The 24,000-nt window shown below is 46.6% G+C and overlaps 1 protein-coding gene across 1 annotated transcript in view; it reads right to left on the bottom strand.

Moving 5' to 3' along the window:
* The window catches only part of LOC306919625 (actin filament-associated protein 1-like 2), a gene marked incomplete at its 3' end in the record, with an annotated part of 85,903 nt that extends 62,173 nt beyond the window's left edge, over positions 1–23,730 (bottom strand). Inside the window, exon 1 of the mRNA XM_079532381.1 lies at positions 23,635–23,730. Within this exon, the coding sequence (XP_079388507.1) occupies positions 23,635–23,656 (22 nt within the window). The remainder of the gene's footprint in view (positions 1–23,634) is intronic.
* Between the last annotated feature and the right edge of the window lie 270 nt (positions 23,731–24,000).

The following is a 24,000-nucleotide window of genomic DNA, read 5'->3' as shown; positions in this document are numbered from 1 at the left end:
ATTGAGACCCTGTCTGTCCCACATTGTGACCGACAGGCATCAGTGTTCACATTGAGACCCTGTCTGTCCCACATTGTGACCGACAGGCATCAGTGTTCACATTGAGACCCTGTCTGTCACACATTGTGACCGACAGGCATCAGTGTTCAAACTAAGACCCTGTCTGTCCCACATTGTGACCGACAGGCATCAGTGTTCAAACTGAGACCCTGTCTGTCCCACATTGTGACTGACAGACATCAGTGTTCACATTGAGACCCTGTCCCACATTGTGACTGACAGGCATCAGTGTTCACATTGAGACCCTGTCTGTCCCACATTGTGACTGACAGGCATCAGTGTTCACATTGAGACCCTGTCTGTCCCACATTGTGACCGACAGGCATCAGTGTTCACATTGAGACCCTGTCTGTCCCACATTGTGACTGACAGGCATCAGTGTTCACATTGAGACCCTGTCTGTCCCACATTGTGACCGACAGGCATCAGTGTTCACATTGAGACCCTGTCTGTCCCACATTGTGACCGACAGGCATCAGTGTTCACATTGAGACCCTGTCTGTCCCACATTGTGACCGACAGGCATCAGTGTTCACATTGAGACCCTGTCTGTCCCACATTGTGACCGACAGGCATCAGTGTTCACATTGAGACCCTGTCTGTCCCACATTGTGACCGACAGGCATCAGTGTTCACATTGAGACCCTGTCTGTCCCACATTGTGACCGACAGGCATCAGTGTTCACATTGAGACCCTGTCTGTCCCACATTGTGACCGACAGGCATCAGTGTTCACATTGAGACCCTGTCTGTCCCACATTGTGACCGACAGGCATCAGTGTTCACATTGAGACCCTGTCTGTCCCACATTGTGACCGACAGGCATCAGTGTTCACATTGAGACCCTGTCTGTCACACATTGTGACCGACAGGCATCAGTGTTCAAACTAAGACCCTGTCTGTCCCACATTGTGACCGACAGGCATCAGTGTTCAAACTAAGACCCTGTCTGTCACACATTGTGACCGACAGGCATCAGTGTTCAAACTAAGACCCTGTCTGTCCCACATTGTGACCGACAGGCATCAGTGTTCAAACTGAGACCCTGTCTGTCCCACATTGTGACCGACAGGCATCAGTGTTCACATTGAGACCCTGTCTGTCCCACATTGTGACCGACAGGCATCAGTGTTCACATTGAGACCCTGTCTGTCCCACATTGTGACCGACAGGCATCAGTGTTCACATTGAGACCCTGTCTGTCACACATTGTGACCGACAGGCATCAGTGTTCACATTGAGACCCTGTCTGTCCCACATTGTGACTGACAGGCATCAGTGTTCACATTGAGACCCTGTCTGTCCCACATTGTGACCGACAGGCATCAGTGTTCACATTGAGACCCTGTCTGTCCCACATTGTGACCGACAGGCATCAGTGTTCACATTGAGACCCTGTCTGTCGCACATTGTGACCGACAGGCATCAGTGTTCACATTGAGACCCTGTCTGTCGCACATTGTGACCGACAGGCATCAGTGTTCACATTGAGACCCTGTCTGTCCCACATTGTGACCGACAGGCATCAGTGTTCACATTGAGACCCTGTCTGTCACACATTGTGACCGACAGGCATCAGCCTGTCTGTCCCACATTGTGACCGACAGGCATCAGTGTTCAAACTGAGACCCTGTCTGTCCCACATTGTGACCGACAGGCATCAGTGTTCAAACTGAGACCCTGTCTGTCCCACATTGTGACTGACAGGCATCAGTGTTCACATTGAGACCCTGTCTGTCCCACATTGTGACTGACAGGCATCAGTGTTCACATTGAGACCCTGTCTGTCACACATTGTGACTGACAGGCATCAGTGTTCACATTGAGACCCTGTCTGTCCCACATTGTGACCGACAGGCATCAGTGTTCACATTGAGACCCTGTCTGTCCCACATTGTGACCGACAGGCATCAGTGTTCACATTGAGACCCTGTCTGTCCCACATTGTGACCGACAGGCATCAGTGTTCACATTGAGACCCTGTCTGTCCCACATTGTGACCGACAGGCATCAGTGTTCACATTGAGACCCTGTCTGTCACACATTGTGACCGACAGGCATCAGTGTTCACATTGAGACCCTGTCTGTCCCACATTGTGACCGACAGGCATCAGTGTTCACATTGAGACCCTGTCTGTCCCACATTGTGACCGACAGGCATCAGTGTTCACATTGAGACCCTGTCTGTCCCACATTGTGACCGACAGGCATCAGTGTTCACATTGAGACCCTGTCTGTCCCACATTGTGGCCGACAGGCATCAGTGTTCACATTGAGACCCTGTCTGTCACACATTGTGACCGACAGGCATCAGTGTTCACATTGAGACCCTGTCTGTCCCACATTGTGACCGACAGGCATCAGTGTTCACATTGAGACCCTGTCTGTCCCACATTGTGACCGACAGGCATCAGTGTTCACATTGACCCTGTCTGTCCCACATTGTGACCGACAGGCATCAGTGTTCACATTGAGACCCTGTCTGTCCCACATCATTGTGACCGACAGGCATCAGTGTTCACATTGAGACCCTGTCTGTCCCACATTGTGACTGACAGGCATCAGTGTTCACATTGAGACCCTGTCTGTCCCACATTGTGACTGACAGGCATCAGTGTTCACATTGAGACCCTGTCTGTCCCACATTGTGACTGACAGGCATCAGTGTTCAAATTGAGACCCTGTCTGTCCCACATTGTGACTGACAGGCATCAGTGTTCACATTGAGACCCTGTCTGTCCCACATTGTGACTGACAGGCATCAGTGTTCACATTGAGACCCTGTCTGTCACACATTGTGACCGACAGGCATCAGTGTTCACATTGAGACCCTGTCTGTCCCACATTGTGACCGACAGGCATCAGTGTTCACATTGAGACCCTGTCTGTCCCACATTGTGACTGACAGGCATCAGTGTTCACATTGAGACCCTGTCTGTCCCACATTGTGACCGACAGGCATCAGTGTTCACATTGAGACCCTGTCTGTCCCACATTGTGACTGACAGGCATCAGTGTTCACATTGAGACCCTGTCTGTCCCACATTGTGACTGACAGGCATCAGTGTTCACATTGAGACCCTGTCTGTCCCACATTGTGACCGACAGGCATCAGTGTTCACATTGAGACCCTGTCTGTCCCACATTGTGACTGACAGGCATCAGTGTTCACATTGAGACCCTGTCTGTCCCACATTGTGACCGACAGGCATCAGTGTTCACATTGAGACCCTGTCTGTCCCACATTGTGACTCACAGGCATCAGTGTTCACATTGAGACCCTGTCTGTCCCACATTGTGACTGACAGGCATCAGTGTTCACATTGAGACCCTGTCTGTCCCACATTGTGACTGACAGGCATCAGTGTTCACATTGAGACCCTGTCTGTCCCACATTGTGACTGACAGGCATCAGTGTTCACATTGAGACCCTGTCTGTCCCACATTGTGACCGACAGGCATCAGTGTTCACATTGAGACCCTGTCTGTCACACATTGTGACCGACAGGCATCAGTGTTCACATTGAGACCCTGTCTGTCACACATTGTGACCGACAGGCATCAGTGTTCACATTGAGACCCTGTCTGTCCCACATTGTGACTGACAGGCATCAGTGTTCACATTGAGACCCTGTCTGTCCCACATTGTGACCGACAGGCATCAGTGTTCACATTGAGACCCTGTCTGTCACACATTGTGACCGACAGGCATCAGTGTTCACATTGAGACCCTGTCTGTCACACATTGTGACCGACAGGCATCAGTGTTCACATTGAGACCCTGTCTGTCACACATTGTGACCGACAGGCATCAGTGTTCACATTGAGACCCTGTCTGTCACACATTGTGACTGACAGGCATCAGTGTTCACATTGAGACCCTGTCTGTCACACATTGTGACCGACAGACATCAGTGTTCACATTGAGACCCTGTCTGTCCCACATTGTGACTGACAGGCATCAGTGTTCACATTGAGACCCTGTCTGTCCCACATTGTGACCGACAGGCATCAGTGTTCACATTGAGACCCTGTCTGTCCCACATTGTGACCGACAGACATCAGTGTTCACATTGAGACCCTGTCTGTCGCACATTGTGACTGACAGGCATCAGTGTTCACATTGAGACCCTGTCTGTCCCACATTGAGACTGACAGGCATCATAGGTCAAATGTCCTATTAGTTGTCTTTCTGTTGTAAAACTCTCTCATTGTCTCTTTTCCTGCAAGATGTGTTTTAAGCCTGTTAGAACATGATGAATATGAGATGGAGGAATGGATGGATGGGTGAATGGATGGGTGAATGGATGGGTGAATGGATGGATGAGTGAAGAGATGGATGGATGGATGGATGGATGGAGAGATGGAGGAATGGATGGATGGATGGATGAGTGAAGAGATGGATGGATGGATGGATGGATGGATGGATGAGTGAAGAGATGGAGGGATGGATGGATGGATGGGTGAAGAGATGGATGGATGGATGGATGGATGGATGAGTGAAGAGATGGATGGATGGATGGATGGATGAGTGAAGAGATGGATGGATGGATGGATGGATGGATGGATGAGTGAAGAGATGGATGGATGGATGGATGGATGGATGAGTGAAGAGATGGAGGGATGGATGGATGGATGGAGAGATGGATGGATGGATGGATGAGTGAAGAGATGGATGGATGGATGAGTGAAGAGATGGATGGATGGATGGATGAGTGAAGAGATGGATGGATGGATGAGTGAAGAGATGGATGGATGGATGAGTGAAGAGATGGAGGGATGGATGGATGGGTGAAGAGATGGATGGATGGATGGATGGATGGATGAGTGAAGAGATGGATGGATGGATGGATGGATGAGTGAAGAGATGGATGGATGGATGAGTGAAGAGATGGAGGGATGGATGGATGGATGGATGGATGGATGGGTGAAGAGATGGATGGATGGATGAGTGAAGAGATGGATGGATGGATGGATGGATGGATGAGTGAAGAGATGGAGGGATGGATGGATGGATGGATGGATGAGTGAAGAGATGGAGGGATGGATGGATGAGTGAAGAGATGGAGGGATGGATGGATGAGTGAAGAGATGGATGGATGGATGGATGGATGGATGAGTGAAGAGATGGATGGATGGATGGATGGATGAGTGAAGAGGAGGGATGGATGGATGGATGGATGGATGGATGAGTGAAGAGATGGAGGGATGGATGGATGAGTGAAGAGATGGAGGGATGGATGGATGGATGAGTGAAGAGATGGAGGGATGGATGGAGGGATGGATGGATGGATGAGTGAAGAGATGGATGGATGGATGAGTGAAGAGATGGAGGGATGGATGGATGAGTGAAGAGATGGATGGATGGATGGATGAGTGAAGAGATGGATGGATGGATGGATGGATGGATGAGTGAAGAGATGGATGGATGGATGAGTGAAGAGATGGATGGATGGATGAGTGAAGAGATGGATGGATGGATGGATGGATGGATGAGTGAAGAGATGGAGGGATGGATGGATGGATGGATGGATGAGTGAAGAGATGGATGGATGGATGAGTGAAGAGATGGATGGATGGATGGATGGATGGATGGATGGATGAGTGAAGAGATGGATGGATGGATGGATGGATGGATGGATGGATGAGTGAAGAGATGGATGGATGGATGAGTGAAGAGATGGATGGATGGATGAGTGAAGAGATGGATGGATGGATGGATGAGTGAAGAGATGGATGGATGGATGGATGGATGGATGGATGAGTGAAGAGATGGATGGATGGATGAGTGAAGAGATGGATGGATGGATGGATGGATGAGTGAAGAGATGGATGGATGGATGGATGGAGGGATGGATGAGTGAAGAGATGGATGGATGGATGGATGGATGGATGGAGGGATGGATGAGTGAAGAGATGGATGGATGGATGGATGGATGGATGGAGGGATGGATGAGTGAAGAGATGGATGGATGGATGGATGGATGGATGAGTGAAGAGATGGATGGATGGATGGATGAGTGAAGAGATGGATGGATGGATGAGTGAAGAGATGGATGGATGGGTGAAGAGATGGAGGGATGGATGAGTGAAGAGATGGAGGGATGGATGGATGAGTGAAGAGATGGATGGATGTTGTCGTTCTGGGTTCTGCTTTCACAGAACATGGAAAGTCCCTCAGCAGGTAGGGTGGGGGGGGGGACCCACCCACAGGGAGGGAGGGGGGGGGGGACCCACCCACAGGGAGGGAGGGAGGGGGGGGACCCACCCACAGGGAGGGAGGGGGGGGGGGACCCACCCACAGGGAGGGAGGGAGGGAGGGGGGGACCCACCCACAGGGAGGGAGGGAGGGGGGGGGGGGGACCCACCCACACTGCTCACATTCCACAACACTGGACAACTATGCTGTCACACAGAGAGAGAGAGAGAGAGAGAGAGAGAGAGAGAGAGAGAGAGAGAATAGAGTGCAGTGTGTCGTGGTCAGTTAGACATGAGAAAGAATGTTGAAGTGAGACCGTCTTTAAAACGCTCCTGAAACCATGACCGACCGACCATCAAACCGGAAGTGGTTCTGAGGTCTAGTCACCGTTACATTGAAGTGGTTCTGAGGTCTAGTCACCGTTACATTGAAGTGGTTCTGAGGTCTAGTCACCGTTACATTGAAGTGGTTCTGAGGTCTAGTCACCGTTACATTGAAGTGGTTCTGAGGTCTAGTCACCGTTACATTGAAGTGGTTCTGAGGTCTAGTCACCGTTACATTGAAGTGGTTCTGAGGTCTAGTCACCGTTACATTCATTAAAGGAACATTAAAGGAACATTAAAGGAACATTACAATGTGTATGTCTGTTAGCGTAAAGAGGGCAGATATGGACAGAAGTCACAGACACATTTAATCTGTTTTTATATATAGTTTTCTTTCAACAACAAAAAAACGGAGACACGTCACAAAGTGACATGTTGTCAGCTTGCAGATCTGCTATTTATAGTGACGTGTTGTCAGCTTGCAGATCTGCTATTTATAGTGACGTGTTGTCAGCTTGTAGATCTGATATTTATAGTGACGTGGTCAGCTTGTAGATCTGATATTTATAGTGATGTGTTGTCAGCTTGTAGATCTGATATTTATAGTGATGTGTTGTCAGCTTGTAGATCTGATATTTATAGTGATGTGTTGTCAGCTTGTAGATCTGATATTTATAGTGACGTGTTGTCAGCTTGTAGATCTGATATTTATAGTGATGTGTTGTCAGCTTGTAGATCTGATATTTATAGTGACGTGTTGTCAGCTTGTAGATCTGATATTTATAGTGACGTGTTGTCAGCTTGTAGATCTGATATTTATAGTGACGTGTTGTCAGCTTGTAGATCTGATATTTATAGTGACGTGTTGTCAGCTTGTAGATCTGATATTTATAGTGACGTGTTGTCAGCTTGTAGATCTGATATTTATAGTGACGTGTTGTCAGCTTGTAGATCTGATATTTATAGTGACGTGTTGTCAGCTTGTAGATCTGATATTTCTGCCACTTCTGAAAATGTACGGATATTTTTAAACGTATAGAAACGATTGAGGATTGTATGCAAAGAATAATGGCCATTAACATCTCTGCATGCGTGCGTGTGTGCGTGCGTGTGTGTGCGTGTGTGCGTGTGTGTACGGTTGTAATGCGCGTAACTCGAGAACCGTTCGCCCCACCGACTTCACATTTGACACACGTGTTCCACACCCCCACAGGGAGTGCAGTTTCCGGCCTTGAGTTGGTTGGACCCATGGTTCTCCAGAAACACCACAAAAGGCTCTGGTCAGGCTATGCCAGTGGGCCTAATGAGGCCAACTCCTTTCACCTGTGCAATTTCCAGCCTCTGCCTCAGCCAATTGAGGCTCAACCAATCAGGCTCTGCCAGTGGGCCGAATTGATTGCCAAGTACACTTTTCAGTTTGCAGTCTTCACACACAGATCTCCATGTGGGACACCGGCTGACAGTTAAAACGGGTGCTATGACAACGTATATCATTAGGTTCCCAAGTTGCATCGTTCCCAAGTAGGCCGGTGGCCGACTGCGACGGGCACGTACAGGTCTAGTCTCAAATAATTACAACTAGGTGATTGACAGGCAGGTTTCTGACACACCTGGACTGTCAGCACAGCACAGCACAGCACAGCACAGCACAGCACATCACAGGGACCCCCACACAGTAACTGTCATTTTCTCAACCATTTCGGACGCGGGCGGCATGCCGGAACCGGGCCGGCCCCCTGGGCGCGTTCCCGGGGGGTCTGGATGTTCCGGGGAACCCCACATGGAGCTGCACACTCATAGCTTCAAATTGACATATTGGTTGTTCAGTTTGACCCACCAGTTGTGGAGATATGGCTTATAGAGTAATGTCTTGCAGAGAAACAGCGAGTTGAGAAAACAGGCTTGAAAAGTTCACTTCTGTGGACTCCAACTGTCAAGCTACACCAGGCTTTTCCCGCGCGTGCGTTTTTAAAAATAGGACTGGACCTAAATGAAACGCACGTGCGAGAAACACGCAAGAAAAGCCTGGTGTAGCTTGGCCGTAACATTACACCTAGCTACATGTTTAAGCATTTATTTCATATTTACATGTCTTCTGTGGACTCTAACATTACACCTAGCTACATGTTTAAGCATTTATTTCATATTTACATGTCTTCTGTGGACTCTAACATTACACCTAGCTACATGTTTAAGCATTTATTTCATATTTACATGTCTTCTGTGGTCTCTAACATTACACCTAGCTACATGTTTAAGCATTTATTTCATATTTACATGTCTTCTGTGGTCTCTAACATTACACCTAGCTACATGTTTAAGCATTTATTTCATATTTACATGTCTTCTGTGGACTCTAACATTACACCTAGCTACATGTTTAAGCATTTATTTCATATTTACATGTCTTCTGTGGTCTCTAACATTACACCTAGCTACATGTTTAAGCATTTATTTCATATTTACATGTCTTCTGTGGACTCTAACATTACACCTAGCTACATGTCTAAGCATTTATTTCATATTTACATGTCTTCTGTGGACTCTAACATTACATCTAGCTACATGTCTAAGCATTTATTTCATATTTACATGTCTTCTGTGGACTCTAACATTACACCTAGCTACATGTTTAAGCATTTATTTCATATTTACATGTCTTCTGTGGTCTCTAACATTACACCTAGCTACATGTTTAAGCATTTATTTCATATTTACATGTCTTCTGTGGACTCTAACATTACACCTAGCTACATGTTTAAGCATTTATTTCATATTTACATGTCTTCTGTGGACTCTAACATTACACCTAGCTACATGTCTAAGCATTTATTTCATATTTACATGTCTTCTGTGGACTCTAACATTACACCTAGCTACATGTTTAAGCATTTATTTCATATTTACATGTCTTCTGTGGTCTCTAACATTACACCTAGCTACATGTTTAAGCATTTATTTCATATTTTATTTACATGTCTTCTGTGGACTCTAACATTACACCTAGCTACATGTTTAAGCATTTATTTCATATTTACATGTCTTCTGTGGTCTCTAACATTACACCTAGCTACATGTCTAAGCATTTATTTCATATTTACATGTCTTCTGTGGACTCTAACATTACACCTAGCTACATGTTTAAGCATTTATTTCATATTTACATGTCTTCTGTGGTCTCTAACATTACACCTAGCTACATGTCTAAGCATTTATTTCATATTTACATGTCTTCTGTGGACTCTAACATTACACCTAGCTACATGTCTAAGCATTTATTTCATATTTACATGTCTTCTGTGGACTCTAACATTACACCTAGCTACATGTTTAAGCATTTATTTCATATTTACATGTCTTCTGTGGTCTCTAACATTACACCTAGCTACATGTCTAAGCATTTATTTCATATTTACATGTCTTCTGTGGACTCTAACATTACACCTAGCTACATGTCTAAGCATTTATTTCATATTTACATGTCTTCTGTGGACTCTAACATTACACCTAGCTACATGTTTAAGCATTTATTTCATATTTACATGTCTTCTGTGGACTCTAACATTACACCTAGCTACATGTCTAAGCATTTATTTCATATTTACATGTCTTCTGTTAAGGTTTTGGTTTGGGTGCCTCTTAGATCGAAGGTGGGAGTCTGACAAAGTCTGGTCTGTCTTGACTAGTTAAGGGTTTGAACCAAGTTGAGTTACGTTTGTAAGTTTATTTTCCGACAAAGAGATCTTGGCTGGGTGTAGCCTTATAAAGAAGGGAGAATGACGTAACGGTTAGTTCGACGTTACGTCATCCTTAACAGTATCTCCCCATCGACGGACGTGTCCATGCGTCTTCATGGGGGTTTCGACGTTACGTCATCCTTAACAGTACCTCCCCCTCGACGGACGTGTCCGCGCGTCTTCATGGGGGTAGTGTACTGGGTCTTGTCAAATTCTCTGATGAAGTGAGGAGGAATCGCAGTACAGGGGATCCAAAGGGGCTTAGCGGGATTCCCGTCCAGCAATTCAACCAGGTACTGCAGGTCGCGGTTCCTCCGGCGGACGGCCAGTAGCCTTCGTATCCCGTGAGTGTCCAACCTCCATGTGTGAGCATTGGGTTCAATAGGTGGGGAAATGGGCGGGGGAGCAATGTTGGGCGTCAGGGGGAGGAAGGTACGAGTAGCAGCCGTTGATGGGGAAAGTGGTAAGGAGGGGTCCGTGACAGTCGCAGGGCATGGATCCATGAGGGAGGTGGGGGGGTTCAGGATCCGTGTCGGCGGTAGAGATGGGAGTGGAGTCGCCCGCTGCCTGGGGCTCCGAGGAGGTTGGTGGGGGAGGGGGCATCTTGCCTGAGGGTTCGATTCCGAAGGTGTCTGTTCTTAAGGGAACGGTGCCTAAGGGGTCGATTGCCAGCAAGAATGTTAGTCAAGAGAACTTCTTGTCTCTGCTGGCTAGCAGCAAGTTGTTGCTGGCTAGCAGCAAGTTGTATCACTAGTTGTGTGAAAGTGGAGTCAGTCTCCCCCTGTTTGGAGGAGGATGGCGGGTTAGTCTGCATAACTGAAGTGGGTGCCTCGTTGGAAGAAGGTAGGATAGGTGCGTCGTGCATCATAACAGAAGTAGATCCCTCGTTGGAAGAAGACGGGATAAGTGCTTCGTGCCTGACTTTACGGTCCTTGGGTTTCCTAGTGTCCATGAGGACTCGGCTTCAACCTGAGGTGGTCGGAAAATACTGTTAAGGTTTTGGTTTGGGTGCCTCTTAGATCGAAGGTGGGAGTCTGACAAAGTCTGGTCTGTCTTGACTAGTTAAGGGTTTGAACCAAGTTGAGTTACGTTTGTAAGTTTATTTTCCGACAAAGAGATCTTGGCTGGGTGTAGCCTTATAAAGAAGGGAGAATGACGTAACGGTTAGTTCGACGTTACGTCATCCTTAACATCTTCTAACACTCTAACTCTAACATTACATCTAGCTACATGTTTAAGCATTTTTTTCATATGTACATGTCTTCTGTGGACTCTAACATTACACCTAGCTACATGTTTAAGCATTTATTTCATATTTACATGTCTTCTGTGGTCTCTAACATTACACCTAGCTACATGTTTGCATTTATTTCATATGTACATGTCTTCTGTGGACTCTAACATTACATCTAGCTACATATTTAAACATTTATTTCATATTTACATGTCAACTTCACCTCTGATATTTATTTCAGACATGCTCTGCCTGTGATGTTAACTCATTTTGCATAAAAATAAAAATCAGTTGTTCTCCATGACTGTCTCTGTATCAAGAGTCACATTCTGTCTGTCCTATGGAGACATGGTACAGTCTGTTATTAAACCCCCTGTGGAGACATGGTACAGTCTGTTATTAAACCCCCTATGGAGACATGGTACAGTCTGTTATTAAACCCCCTATGGAGACATGGTACAGTCTGTTATTAAACCCCCTATGGAGACATGGTACAGTCTGTTATTAACCCCCCTGTGGAGACATGGTACAGTCTGTTATTAAACCCCCTGTGGAGACATGGTACAGTCTGTTATTATCCCCCTATGGAGACATGGTACAGTCTGTTATTAACCCCCCTATGGAGACATGGTACAGTCTGTTATTAAACCCCCCCATATGGAGACATGGTACAGTCTGTTATTAAACCCCCCCTATGGAGACATGGTACAGTCTGTTATTAACCCCCCTATGGCGACATGGTACAGTCTGTTATTAAACCCCCTATGGAGACATGGTACAGTCTGTTATTAAACCCCCTATGGACACATGGTACAGTCTGTTATTAAACCCCCTATGGAGACATGGTACAGTCTGTTATTAAACCCCCTATGGAGACATGGTACAGTCTGTTATTAAACCCCCTATGGAGACATGGTACAGTCTGTTATTAAACCCCTATGGAGACATGGTACAGTCTGTTATTAAACCCCCTATGGAGACATGGTACAGTCTGTTATTAAACCCCCTATGGACACATGGTACAGTCTGTTATTAAACCCCCTATGGAGACATGGTACAGTCTGTTATTAAACCCCCTATGGAGACATGGTACAGTCTGTTATTAAACCCCCTATGGAGACATGGTACAGTCTGTTATTAAACCCCCTATGGAGACATGGTACAGTTTGTTATTAAACCCCCTATGGAGACATGGTACAGTCTGTTATTAAACCCCCTATGGAGACATGGTACAGTTTGTTATTAAACCCCCTATGGAGACATGGTACAGTTTGTTATTAAACCCCCTATGGAGACATGGTACAGTCTGTTATTAAACCCCCTATGGAGACATGGTACAGTCTGTTATTAAACCCCCTATGGAGACATGGTACAGTCTGTTATTAAACCCCCTATGGAGACATGGTACAGTCTGTTATTAAACCCCCTATGGAGACATGGTACAGTCTGTTATTAAACCCCCTATGGAGACATGGTACAGTCTGTTATTAAACCCCCTATGGAGACATGGTACAGTCTGTTATTAAACCCCATATGGAGACATGGTACAGTCTGTTATTAAACCCCCTATGGAGACATGGTACAGTCTGTTATTAAACCCCCTATGGAGACATGGTACAGTCTGTTATTAAACCCCCCCTATGGAGACATGGTACAGTCTGTTGTTAACCCCCCTATGGAGACATGGTACAGTCTGTTATTAACCCCCCTATGGAGACATGGTACAGTCTGTTATTAAACCCCCTATGGAGACATCGCCCAGGACGAAGTTCTTTGTCCTTTCCATTAGTAACGCCCGACGCTCAGGACGAAGTATTGTCCTAAAGACGAAGTTTATTGATACGAGAACGGATCGCCTGGCTGTATAGCCCAGGCACGCCTGCTGGGCTCTCCTCGGTGACGTGCAAGAGTGAGACGTCATCAAAAAACTCCCTCCTCTGTTTAGCTGATGAAAACGAAAATCTTAAAACGTTCATAAATCGCGATCTAAATCATCCCGTCTTTTTCTGAAAAAAGATCCTGTGTTAGACGGCGCTCAGCGGTCCAGTCGCTAGTCTCGATAGATTTATTGTTGTCTCCCGTTGTTGTCGATCGACTCTAAAGTGCTGTGGCTATTGTTAGCTGCTACACAACATCATGAACTTCCGGTCGGTCCGTCCGGAAAAGGCGTCCGTGTTTATAAATCGACTGGGCGCATGAATGTAATGGATTAAAAAGTTCCGGGCAATTAAAGTGGTACAGTCTGTTATTAAACCAGATTCTCATGGAAAAACGGCCCCAGGAATGTGAGGAATCCTGGAGAACAGGCGCTTGTTGCTACTGGAATTCAACACACTGTTTGTGTGTGTGTGTGTACGTACGTACGTGCCTGTGTGTGTGTGTGTGTTTTGTGAATGGACCCCAGCAACGCACGCACGCACGCACGCACGCACGCACGCACGCACGCACGCACGCACGCACGCACGCACGCACGCACTGACCAATCACAGACAGCCCTGGCCTGACCAATCACAGACAGCCCTGGCCTGACCAATCACAGACAGCCCTGGCCTGGATTGACCAATCACAGACAGCCCTGGTCTGGAATGGTCATCATTCATCCAGTCTGATTGATACTTTCTTTGCCAGTTTGGTCAGAAAGTATTGAGGACCCCCTGAGGACCCCCTTAGGGCCCACTCAGGACCCCCATGTTCAACCGCTTATCCGTGGTCAGGTAGCAGGGGCAACAGCTCCACCAGAGAGCTCCAGACTTCCCTCTCCAGAGCAACATTAGTGACTTACTCCTGGGGGATCCCGAGACGTTCCAGGGCCAGTGAGTCGATGCGTTTCCTCCAACTGGTCCTTGGTCTGCCCAGGGGTCTCCTCCCAGTGGAGATATAATCCATCTGGTCCTTGGTCTGCCCCGGGGTCTCCTCCCAGTGGAGATATAATCCATCTGGTCCTTGGTCTGCCCCGGGGTCTCCTCCCAATGGAGATATAATCCATCTGGTCCTTGGTCTGCCCCGGGCTCTCCTCCCAGTGGAGATATAATCCATCTGGTCCTTGGTCTGCCCCGGGGTATCCTCCCAGTGGAGATATAATCCATCTGGTCCTTGGTCTGCCCCGGGGTCTCCTCCCAGTGGAGATATAATCCATCTGGTCCTTGGTCTGCCCCGGGGTCTCCTCCCAGTGGAGATATAATCCATCTGGTCCTTGGTCTGCCCCGGGGTCTCCTCCCAGTGGAGATATAATCCATCTAGTCCTTGGTCTGCCTCGGGGTCTCCTCCCAGTGGAGATATAATCCATCTGGTCCTTGGTCTTCCCCCGGGTCTCCTCCCAGTGGAGATATAATCCATCTGGTCCTTGGTCTGCCCCGGGGTATCCTCCCAGTGGGACGTGGTCCTTGGTCTTCCCTGGGGTCTCCTCTCAGTGGGCTGTGATCCTTGGTCTGCCCCGGGGTATTCTCCCAGTGGAGATATAATCCATCTGGTCCTTGGTCTGCCCTGGGGTCTCCTCCCAGTGGGACGTGCATCGAGGACCTCCCTAGGGAGACGCCCGAGAGGCATCCTAACCAGATGCCCGAACCACCTAAGCTGGCTCCTTTCCAGGCGAAGAAGCAGCGGTTCTACTCCGAGTCTCTCTCGTGTGACTGAACTTCTCACCTATCTCTAAGGGAGATGAACTTCTCACCCTATCTCTAAGGGAGGTGAACTTCTCACCCTATCTCTAAGGGAGGTGAACTTCTCACCCTATCTCTAAGGGAGGTGAACTTCTCACCCTATCTCTATGGGAGGTGAACTTCTCACCCTATCTCTAAGGGAGATGAACTTCTCACCCCATCTCTAAGGGAGATGAACTTCTCACCCTATCTCTAAGGGAGATGCACTTCTCACCCTATCTCTAAGGGAGATGAACTTCTCACCCTATCTCTAAGGGAGATGAACTTCTTACCCTATCTCTAAGGGAGATGAACTTCTTACCCTATCTCTAAGGGAGATGAACTTCTTACCCTATCTCTAAGGGAGATGAACTTCTTACCCTATCTCTAAGGGAGGTGAACTTCTTACCTAAGGGAGGTGAACTTCTTACCTTATCTCTAAGGGAGATGAACTTCTTAACCTATCTCTAAGGGAGATGAACTTCTCACCCTATCTCTAAGGGAGATGAACTTCATACCCTATCTCTAAGGGAGGTGAACTACTTACCTTATCTCTAAGGGAGATGAACTTCTTACCCTATCTCTAAGGGAGGTGAACTTCTTACCTTATCTCTAAGGGAGATGAACTTCTTACCTTATCTCTAAGGGAGATGAACTTCTTACCTTATCTCTAAGGGAGGTGAACTTCTTACCCTATCGCGACATTATTTTTTGGGTCATGACCATAGGAACACTTCATGACCATATATAGAGTAGGAACACTTCATGACCATATAGAGTAGGAACACTTCATGACCATATATAGAGTAGGAACACTTCATGACCATATATAGAGTAGGAACACTTCATGACCATATATAGAGTAGGAACACTTCATGACCATATATAGAGTAGGAACACTTCATGACCATATATAGTAGATATAGTATATATCTACTATATAGTATATAGTATGGTAGACAGAGAGCTTTGCCTTCTGATTGGACGGTAGACAGAGAGCTTTTGCCTTCAGTGAGCGCTACAGCGACTCATATCAGAATTATCTACGATATGCCAAATGTCAACAACAAAATAATGGATCAAACACACATTATCTGTGCGAGGGTCTTGATTCAAACACACATTATCTGTGCGAGGGTCTTGATTCAAACACACATTATCTGTGCGAGGGTCTTGATTCAAACACACATTATCTGTGCGAGGGTCTTGATTCAAACACACATTATCTGTGCGAGGGTCTTGATTCGAGACAAGAGCAGAGAAACAACAAACCAATTTTCTATATTCTGAGATTTAACTAGAACCCATTCTACACGGGACGTTGGGAACCCCCATTCTACACGGGACGTTGGGAACCCCCATTCTACACGGGACGTTGGGAACCCCCTTTGGTGTTTTAAGCATTAGGTCATACAAAATAGCAGATCTACAAGCTCATAGCGCGGCACTGAGTGCCACGCTATGAGCTTGTAGATCTGCTATTTATTTTAAATTCATGAAGGTTGAGCACCACTGATGTAGAAACATGAGGTTTTTCTGAAAAGATTTAGAAGCCCTTTTTTTCTTTTTCCAGAATCGGCCTCAGGTCTAAATCGATGTTGACGTATAGATTGACAATGTCTAAAGCTTATCTTAACTTTAATAAATCTACGAGTCTAAAGCTTATCTTAACTTTAATAAATCTACGAGTCTAAAGCTTATCTTAACTTTAATAAATCTACGAGTCTAAAGCTTATCTTAACTTTAATAAATCTACGAGTCTAAAGCTTATCTTAACTTTAATAAATCTACGAGTTTAAAGCTTATCTTAACTTTAATAAATCTACGAGTCTAAAGCTTATCTTAACTTTAATAAATCTACGAGTCTAAAGCTTATCTTAACTTTAATAAATCTACGAGTCTAAAGCTTATCTTAACTTTAATAAATCTACGAGTCTAAAGCTTATCTTAACTTTAATAAATCTACGAGTCTAAAGCTTATCTTAACTTTAATAAATCTACGAGTCTAAAGCTTATCTTAACTTTAATAAATCTACGAGTCTAAAGCTTATCTTAACTTTAATAAATCTACGAGTCTAAAGCTTATCTTAACTTTAATAAATCTACGAGTCTAAAGCTTATCTTAACTTTAATAAATCTACGAGTCTAAAGCTTATCTTAACTTTAATAAATCTACGAGTCTAAAGCTTATCTTAACTTTAATAAATCTACGAGTCTAAAGCTTATCTTAACTTTAATAAATCTACGAGTCTAAAGCTTATCTTAACTTTAATAAATCTACGAGTCTAAAGCTTAGCTTAACTTTCCACAGGAAGACCTTCCTCAAGGACCCCTGGGGGTCGCCGGACCCTCTGGAACTCCCTCAAGGACCCCTGGGGGTCCCGGACCCTCTGGAACTCCCTGAAGGACCCCTGGGGGTCCCCAGACCCTATGGAACTCCCTCAAGGACCCCTGGGGGTCCCGGACCCTCTGGAACTCCCTCAAGGACCCCTGGGGGTCCCCAGCCCCTCTGGAACTCCCTCAAGGACCCCTGGGGGTCCCCAGACCCTCTGGAACTCCCTCAAGGAACCCTGGGGGTCCCCAGACCCTCTGGAACTCCCTCAAGGAACCCTGGGGGTCCCCAGACCCTCTGGAACTCCCTCAAGGACCCCTGGGGGTCCCGGACCCTCTGGAACTCCCTCAAGGACCCCTGAGGGTCCCGGACCCTCTGGAACTCCCTCAAGGACCCCTGAGGGTCCCGGACCCCCTGGAACTCCCTCAAGGACCCCTGGGGGTCCCCTGACCCCCTGGAACTCCCTCAAGGACCCCTGGGGGTCCCCGTACCCCACTTTGGGAACCACTGCTCTAATTGACCCCTGGGGGTCCCCAGACCCTCTGGAACTCCCTCAAGGACCCCTGGGGGTCCCGGACCCTCTGGAACTCCCTCAAGGACCCCTGAGGGTCCCGGACCCTCTGGAACTCCCTCAAGGACCCCTGAGGGTCCCGGACCCCCTGGAACTCCCTCAAGGACCCCTGGGGGTCCCCTGACCCCCTGGAACTCCCTCAAGGACCCCTGGGGGTCCCCGTACCCCACTTTGGGAACCACTGCTCTAATTGACACAATGTGTCCAAATTAAATGAATTAATTAAAACACTGTGAATCAACACTACTGTCTGTTCAGCAGCGGTGGCCGAACGGATAGCGGCGCGGTCTAGATACCGGAAGGTTCCCAGTTCGAACCAGCCGTCCGACACGTTAAAATTACCACCGCTGAAATGCCCTTGAACAAGGCATCAACCACTACGATGAAATGTGTTCTATGAGCAGGGCCTGGCTGGAAACAAGTTCTTGAGCTTAGCCCAGATACCCTGGGTAAATATAGTAATCATTTCATTTCATTTCATTTCTGTCAATTCAATAATAATAATAACTAGAAAAAGTGCCCTTCTGGGCACAGGTCTCCACCAGGAGGATAGGACTGTGTGAGATGTTTGGCAAAATGTTTAGGAGTAATATAAACATGTTTGCCTTTGATGGCAATTGGATGACTTGAGGCATTTTGTTCCAAAAATGTGTTTTGCAAAAATCAACCTGTTGGTGGCGCTATAACAGGCCAATGTGAAAAGGGTGGGATATATTCCTCAGCCTAGTAAGAAAATGTGTGAAAGATTTCACGTAAATTGCATGCTGCGTTCATGATTTGAGGGTTTTGTTCAAAACAGGGCAATCTTGCAAACTGTGAAAGCCAATTATAGCCAATTAGGATGGAATATGAAATATCGGACAGATCCAACTTGAGCACATGACCATAGAGATACTGTGTAACGATTTGTGAGATTTTTGGACAGAATCTGGAGGAGTAATATCAAAAAATGTGTTTTACAAAAGTCGGCCTCCTGGTGGCGCTATAAAAGGCAGATGTGGAATATGCAGGTCAAAGGTTTGTCCTTGGCCTCTAGGGAGTGTGCATGCAACGTTTCACGCAGATCGGTGCAGTTTTAGGTAAAAAAAAATGTGAAAAGCTGCCTCATGGTGGCGCTATAACAGGCCGTTCTGGAAAATTTGGGGCAGAGGTTCATCGTTGGCATCTAGGGAGTGTGTGTGCAAAGTTTGGCATCGACCGGGTTAACGGTGCCGGAGATTAGCTGGTAACGGACGGACGGAAGGAAGGACGGACGGACGGACACACACACACACGGACGGACGGACACACACACGGACGGAGTGCAAAACATACTCTCTCCCCATGCCTTCGGCCTGGTGGAGACAATAAAACATACTCTCTCCCCATGCCTTCGGCCTGGTGGAGACAATAAAACATACTCTCTCCCCATGCCTTCGGCCTGGTGGAGACAATAAAACATACTCTCTCCCCATGCCTTCGGCCTGGTGGAGACAATAAAACATACTCTCTCCCCATGCCTTCGGCCTGGTGGAGACAATAAAACATACTCTCTCCCCATGCCTTCGGCCTGGTGGAGACAATAAAACATACTCTCTCCCCATGCCTTCGGCCTGGTGGAGACAATAAAACATACTCTCTCCCCATGCCTTCGGCCTGGTGGAGACAATAAAACATACTCTCTCCCCATGCCTTCGGCCTGGTGGAGACAATAAAACATACTCTCTCCCCATGCCTTCGGCCTGGTGGAGACAATAAAACATACTCTCTCCCCATGCCTTCGGCCTGGTGGAGACAATAAAACATACTCTCTCCCCATGCCTTCGGCCTGGTGGAGACAATAAAACATACTCTCTCCCCATGCCTTCGGCCTGGTGGAGACAATAAAACATACTCTCTCCCCATGCCTTCGGCCTGGTGGGAGACAATAAAAACATACTCTCTCCCCATGCCTTCCGGCCTGGTGGAGACAATAAAACATACTCTCTCCCCCATGCCTTCGGCCTGGTGGAGACAATAAAACATACTCTCTCCCCATGCCTTCGGCCTGGTGGAGACAATAAAACATACCTCTCGGCGGGGAGACAATAAAACAAATCGAGGGGGCGCTGGGGGGGGGGGGGGGAGACAATAAAACATACTCTCTCCCCATGCCTTCGGCCTGGTGGAGACAATAAAACATACTCTCTCCCCATGCCTTCGGCCTGGTGGAGACAATAAAACATACTCTCTCCCCATGCCTTCGGCCTGGTGGAGACAATAAAACATATTCTCTCCCCATGCCTTCGGCCTGGTGGAGACAATAAAACATACTCTCTCCCCATGCCTTCGGCCTGGTGGAGACAATAAAACATACTCTCTCCCCATGCCTTCGGCCTGGTGGAGACAATAAAACATACTCTCTCCCCATGCCTTCGGCCTGGTGGAGACAATAAAACATACTCTCTCCCCATGCCTTCGGCCTGGTGGAGACAATAAAACATACTCTCTCCCCATGCCTTCGGCCTGGTGGAGACAATAAAACATACTCTCTCCCCATGCCTTCGGCCTGGTGGAGACAATAAAACATACTCTCTCCCCATGCCTTCGGCCTGGTGGAGACAATAAAACATACTCTCTCCCCATGCCTTCATAGTGGAGACAATAAAACATACTCTCTCCCCATGCCTTCATAGTGGAGACAATAAAACATACTCTCTCCCCATGCCTTCGGCCTGGTGGAGACAATAAAACATATTCTCTCCCCATGCCTTCGGCCTGGTGGAGACAATAAAACATACTCTCTCCCCATGCCTTCGGCCTGGTGGAGACAATAAAACATACTCTCTCCCCATGCCTTCGGCCTGGTGGAGACAATAAAACATACTCTCTCCCCATGCCTTCGGCCTGGTGGAGACAATAAAACATACTCTCTCCCCATGCCTTCGGCCTGGTGGAGACAATAAAACATACTCTCTCCCCATGCCTTCGGCCTGGTGGAGACAATAAAACATACTCTCTCCCCATGCCTTCGGCCTGGTGGAGACAATAAAACATACTCTCTCCCCATGCCTTCGGCCTGGTGGAGACAATAAAACATACTCTCTCCCCATGCCTTCATAGTGGAGACAATAAAACATACTCTCTCCCCATGCCTTCATAGTGGAGACAATAAAACATACTCTCTCCCCATGCCTTCATAGTGGAGACAATAAAACATACTCTCTCCCCATGCCTTCGGCCTGGTGGAGACAATAAAACATACTCTCTCCCCATGCCTTCGGCCTGGTGGAGACAATAAAACATACTCTCTCCCCATGCCTTCATAGTGGAGACAATAAAACATACTCTCTCCCCATGCCTTCGGCCTGGTGGAGACAATAAAACATACTCTCTCCCCATGCCTTCATAGTGGAGACAATAAAACATACTCTCTCCCCATGCCTTCATGGTGGAGACAATAAAACATACTCTCTCCCCATGCCTTCATGGTGGAGACAATAAAACATACTCTCTCCCCATGCCTTCATAGTGGAGACAATAAAACATACTCTCTCCCCATGCCTTCATAGTGGAGACAATAAAACATACTCTCTCCCCATGCCTTCATGGTGGAGACAATAAAACATACTCTCTCCCCATGCCTTCGGCCTGGTGGAGACAATAAAACATACTCTCTCCCCATGCCTTCGGCCTGGTGGAGACAATAAAACATACTCTCTCCCCATGCCTTCATAGTGGAGACAATAAAACATACTCTCTCCCCATGCCTTCATAGTGGAGACAATAAAACATACTCTCTCCCCATGCCTTCATAGTGGAGACAATAAAACATACTCTCTCCCCATGCCTTCGGCCTGGTGGAGACAATAAAACATACTCTCTCCCCATGCCTTCGGCCTGGTGGAGACAATAAAACATACTCTCTCCCCATGCCTTCGGCCTGGTGGAGACAATAAAACATACTCTCTCCCCGTGCCTTCGGCCTGGTGGAGACAATAAAACATACTCTCTCCCCATGCCTTCGGCCTGGTGGAGACAATAAAACATACTCTCTCCCCATGCCTTCGGCCTGGTGGAGACAATAAAACATACTCTCTCCCCATGCCTTCGGCCTGGTGGAGACAATAATATCTTGAATTTATTTTTATAGTGCCTTTCATGAACCCATGGATGCTTTACAAAATAACCAACAAACGAACAAAACAACAACTATATGTTATGAGTCTGAGAGTTGGACTTAGATTACAACACTGTCTACAATGAGATACAATGTATCTAGATATGGTTCACAGGACTGTACTTATGATACAGTCATGTTTCAGAGAGTCAATGTATCTAGATATGGTTCACAGGACTGTACTTATGATACAGTCATGTTTCAGAGAGTCAATGTATCTAGATATGGTTCACAGGACTGTACTTATTATACAGTCATGTTTCAGAGATACAATGTATCTAGATATGGTTCACAGGACTGTACTTATGATACAGTCATGTTTCAGAGAGTCAATGTATCTAGATATGGTTCACAGGACTGTACTTATTATACAGTCATGTTTCAGAGAGTCAATGTATCTAGATATGGTTCACAGGACTGTACTTATGATACAGTCATGTTTCAGAGAGTCAATGTATCTAGATATGGTTCACAGGACTGTACTTATTATACAGTCATGTTTCAGAGAGTCAATGTATCTAGATATGGTTCACAGGACTGTACTTATTATACAGTCATGTTTCAGAGAGTCAATGTATCTAGATATGGTTCACAGGACTGTACTTATTATACAGTCATGTTTCAGAGAGTCAATGTATCTAGATATGGTTCACAGGACTGTACTTATTATACAGTCATGTTTCAGAGAGTCAATGTATCTAGATATGGTTCACAGGACTGTACTTATGATACAGTCATGTTTCAGAGAGTCAATGTATCTAGATATGGTTCACAGGACTGTACTTATTATACAGTCATGTTTCAGAGATACAATGTATCTAGATATGGTTCACAGGACTGTACTGATGATACAGTCATGTTTCACACCTTCAGAGACGCAATGTATCCACACTATGAGTGTATATAATGTGTCAGAGCTACAGTGTATCAGACTGAGTGTATATAATGTGTCAGAGCTACAGTGTATCAGACTGAGTGTATAGAATGTGTCAGAGCTACAGTGTATCAGACTGAGTGTATAGAATGTGTCAGAGCTACAGTGTATCAGACTAATGTTCTATCAACCTATTAACAGTCACTGTGTGTCAACAACTAACTGAACATTACAATGAGATACTAAAGTATCTAAACATGGTGTCTCATGACCCTCCTAATGACAGGCATGTTTCAGCTGGGCTGGGATAGAGGACTCGACAGCAAACACTCCTTTACCACTCTTTGGTAAACACAACAAGCTGTGTGTGTGTGTGTGTGTGTGTGTGTGTGTGTGTGTGTGTGTGTGTGTGTGTGTGTGTGTGTGTGTGTGTGTGTGTGTGTGTGTGTGTGTCACAGTCAACAGTCAGTGATGTGATGACAAACACAGTTTAAAGTGAAGTAGTGTTGACTTGAGTTGAGTTCTTACCTTTGTGTCTCTCCAGGTCCATCCTGTGATCCACCAAACTCTTAAAGTCCTCCCCACACACACACACACACACGCACGCCTCAGTCCTCCTCCTCAGCCACTCACTGATTATCCACTGTCTCCTCCTGTCGTGTCTCGATACAAAAAACAAATGTAAGCTCTCTTTAAGTTGACTCTCCTCTGTGAGTCAACCTCTCTCTCTCTCTCTCTGTCTCTCTCTCTCTCTCTCATCTAACTGAACTTCTCAACTGAACACTCCCGGTTTCTCTGTGTCTGTCTGGGTTGCCACGTCACGCGGCGCCAGAGACAGAAACAAGCAAACCAGGTCTGATTGATGGGGGGCCATTTCCTTTTCCAAATGAATTT

This window comes from Electrona antarctica, assembly GCF_951216825.1.
Source record: "Electrona antarctica genome assembly, contig: scaffold_296, whole genome shotgun sequence".
Lineage (NCBI taxonomy): Eukaryota > Metazoa > Chordata > Actinopteri > Myctophiformes > Myctophidae > Electrona > Electrona antarctica.
This window is presented reverse-complemented; position numbering and strand designations above follow the sequence as displayed.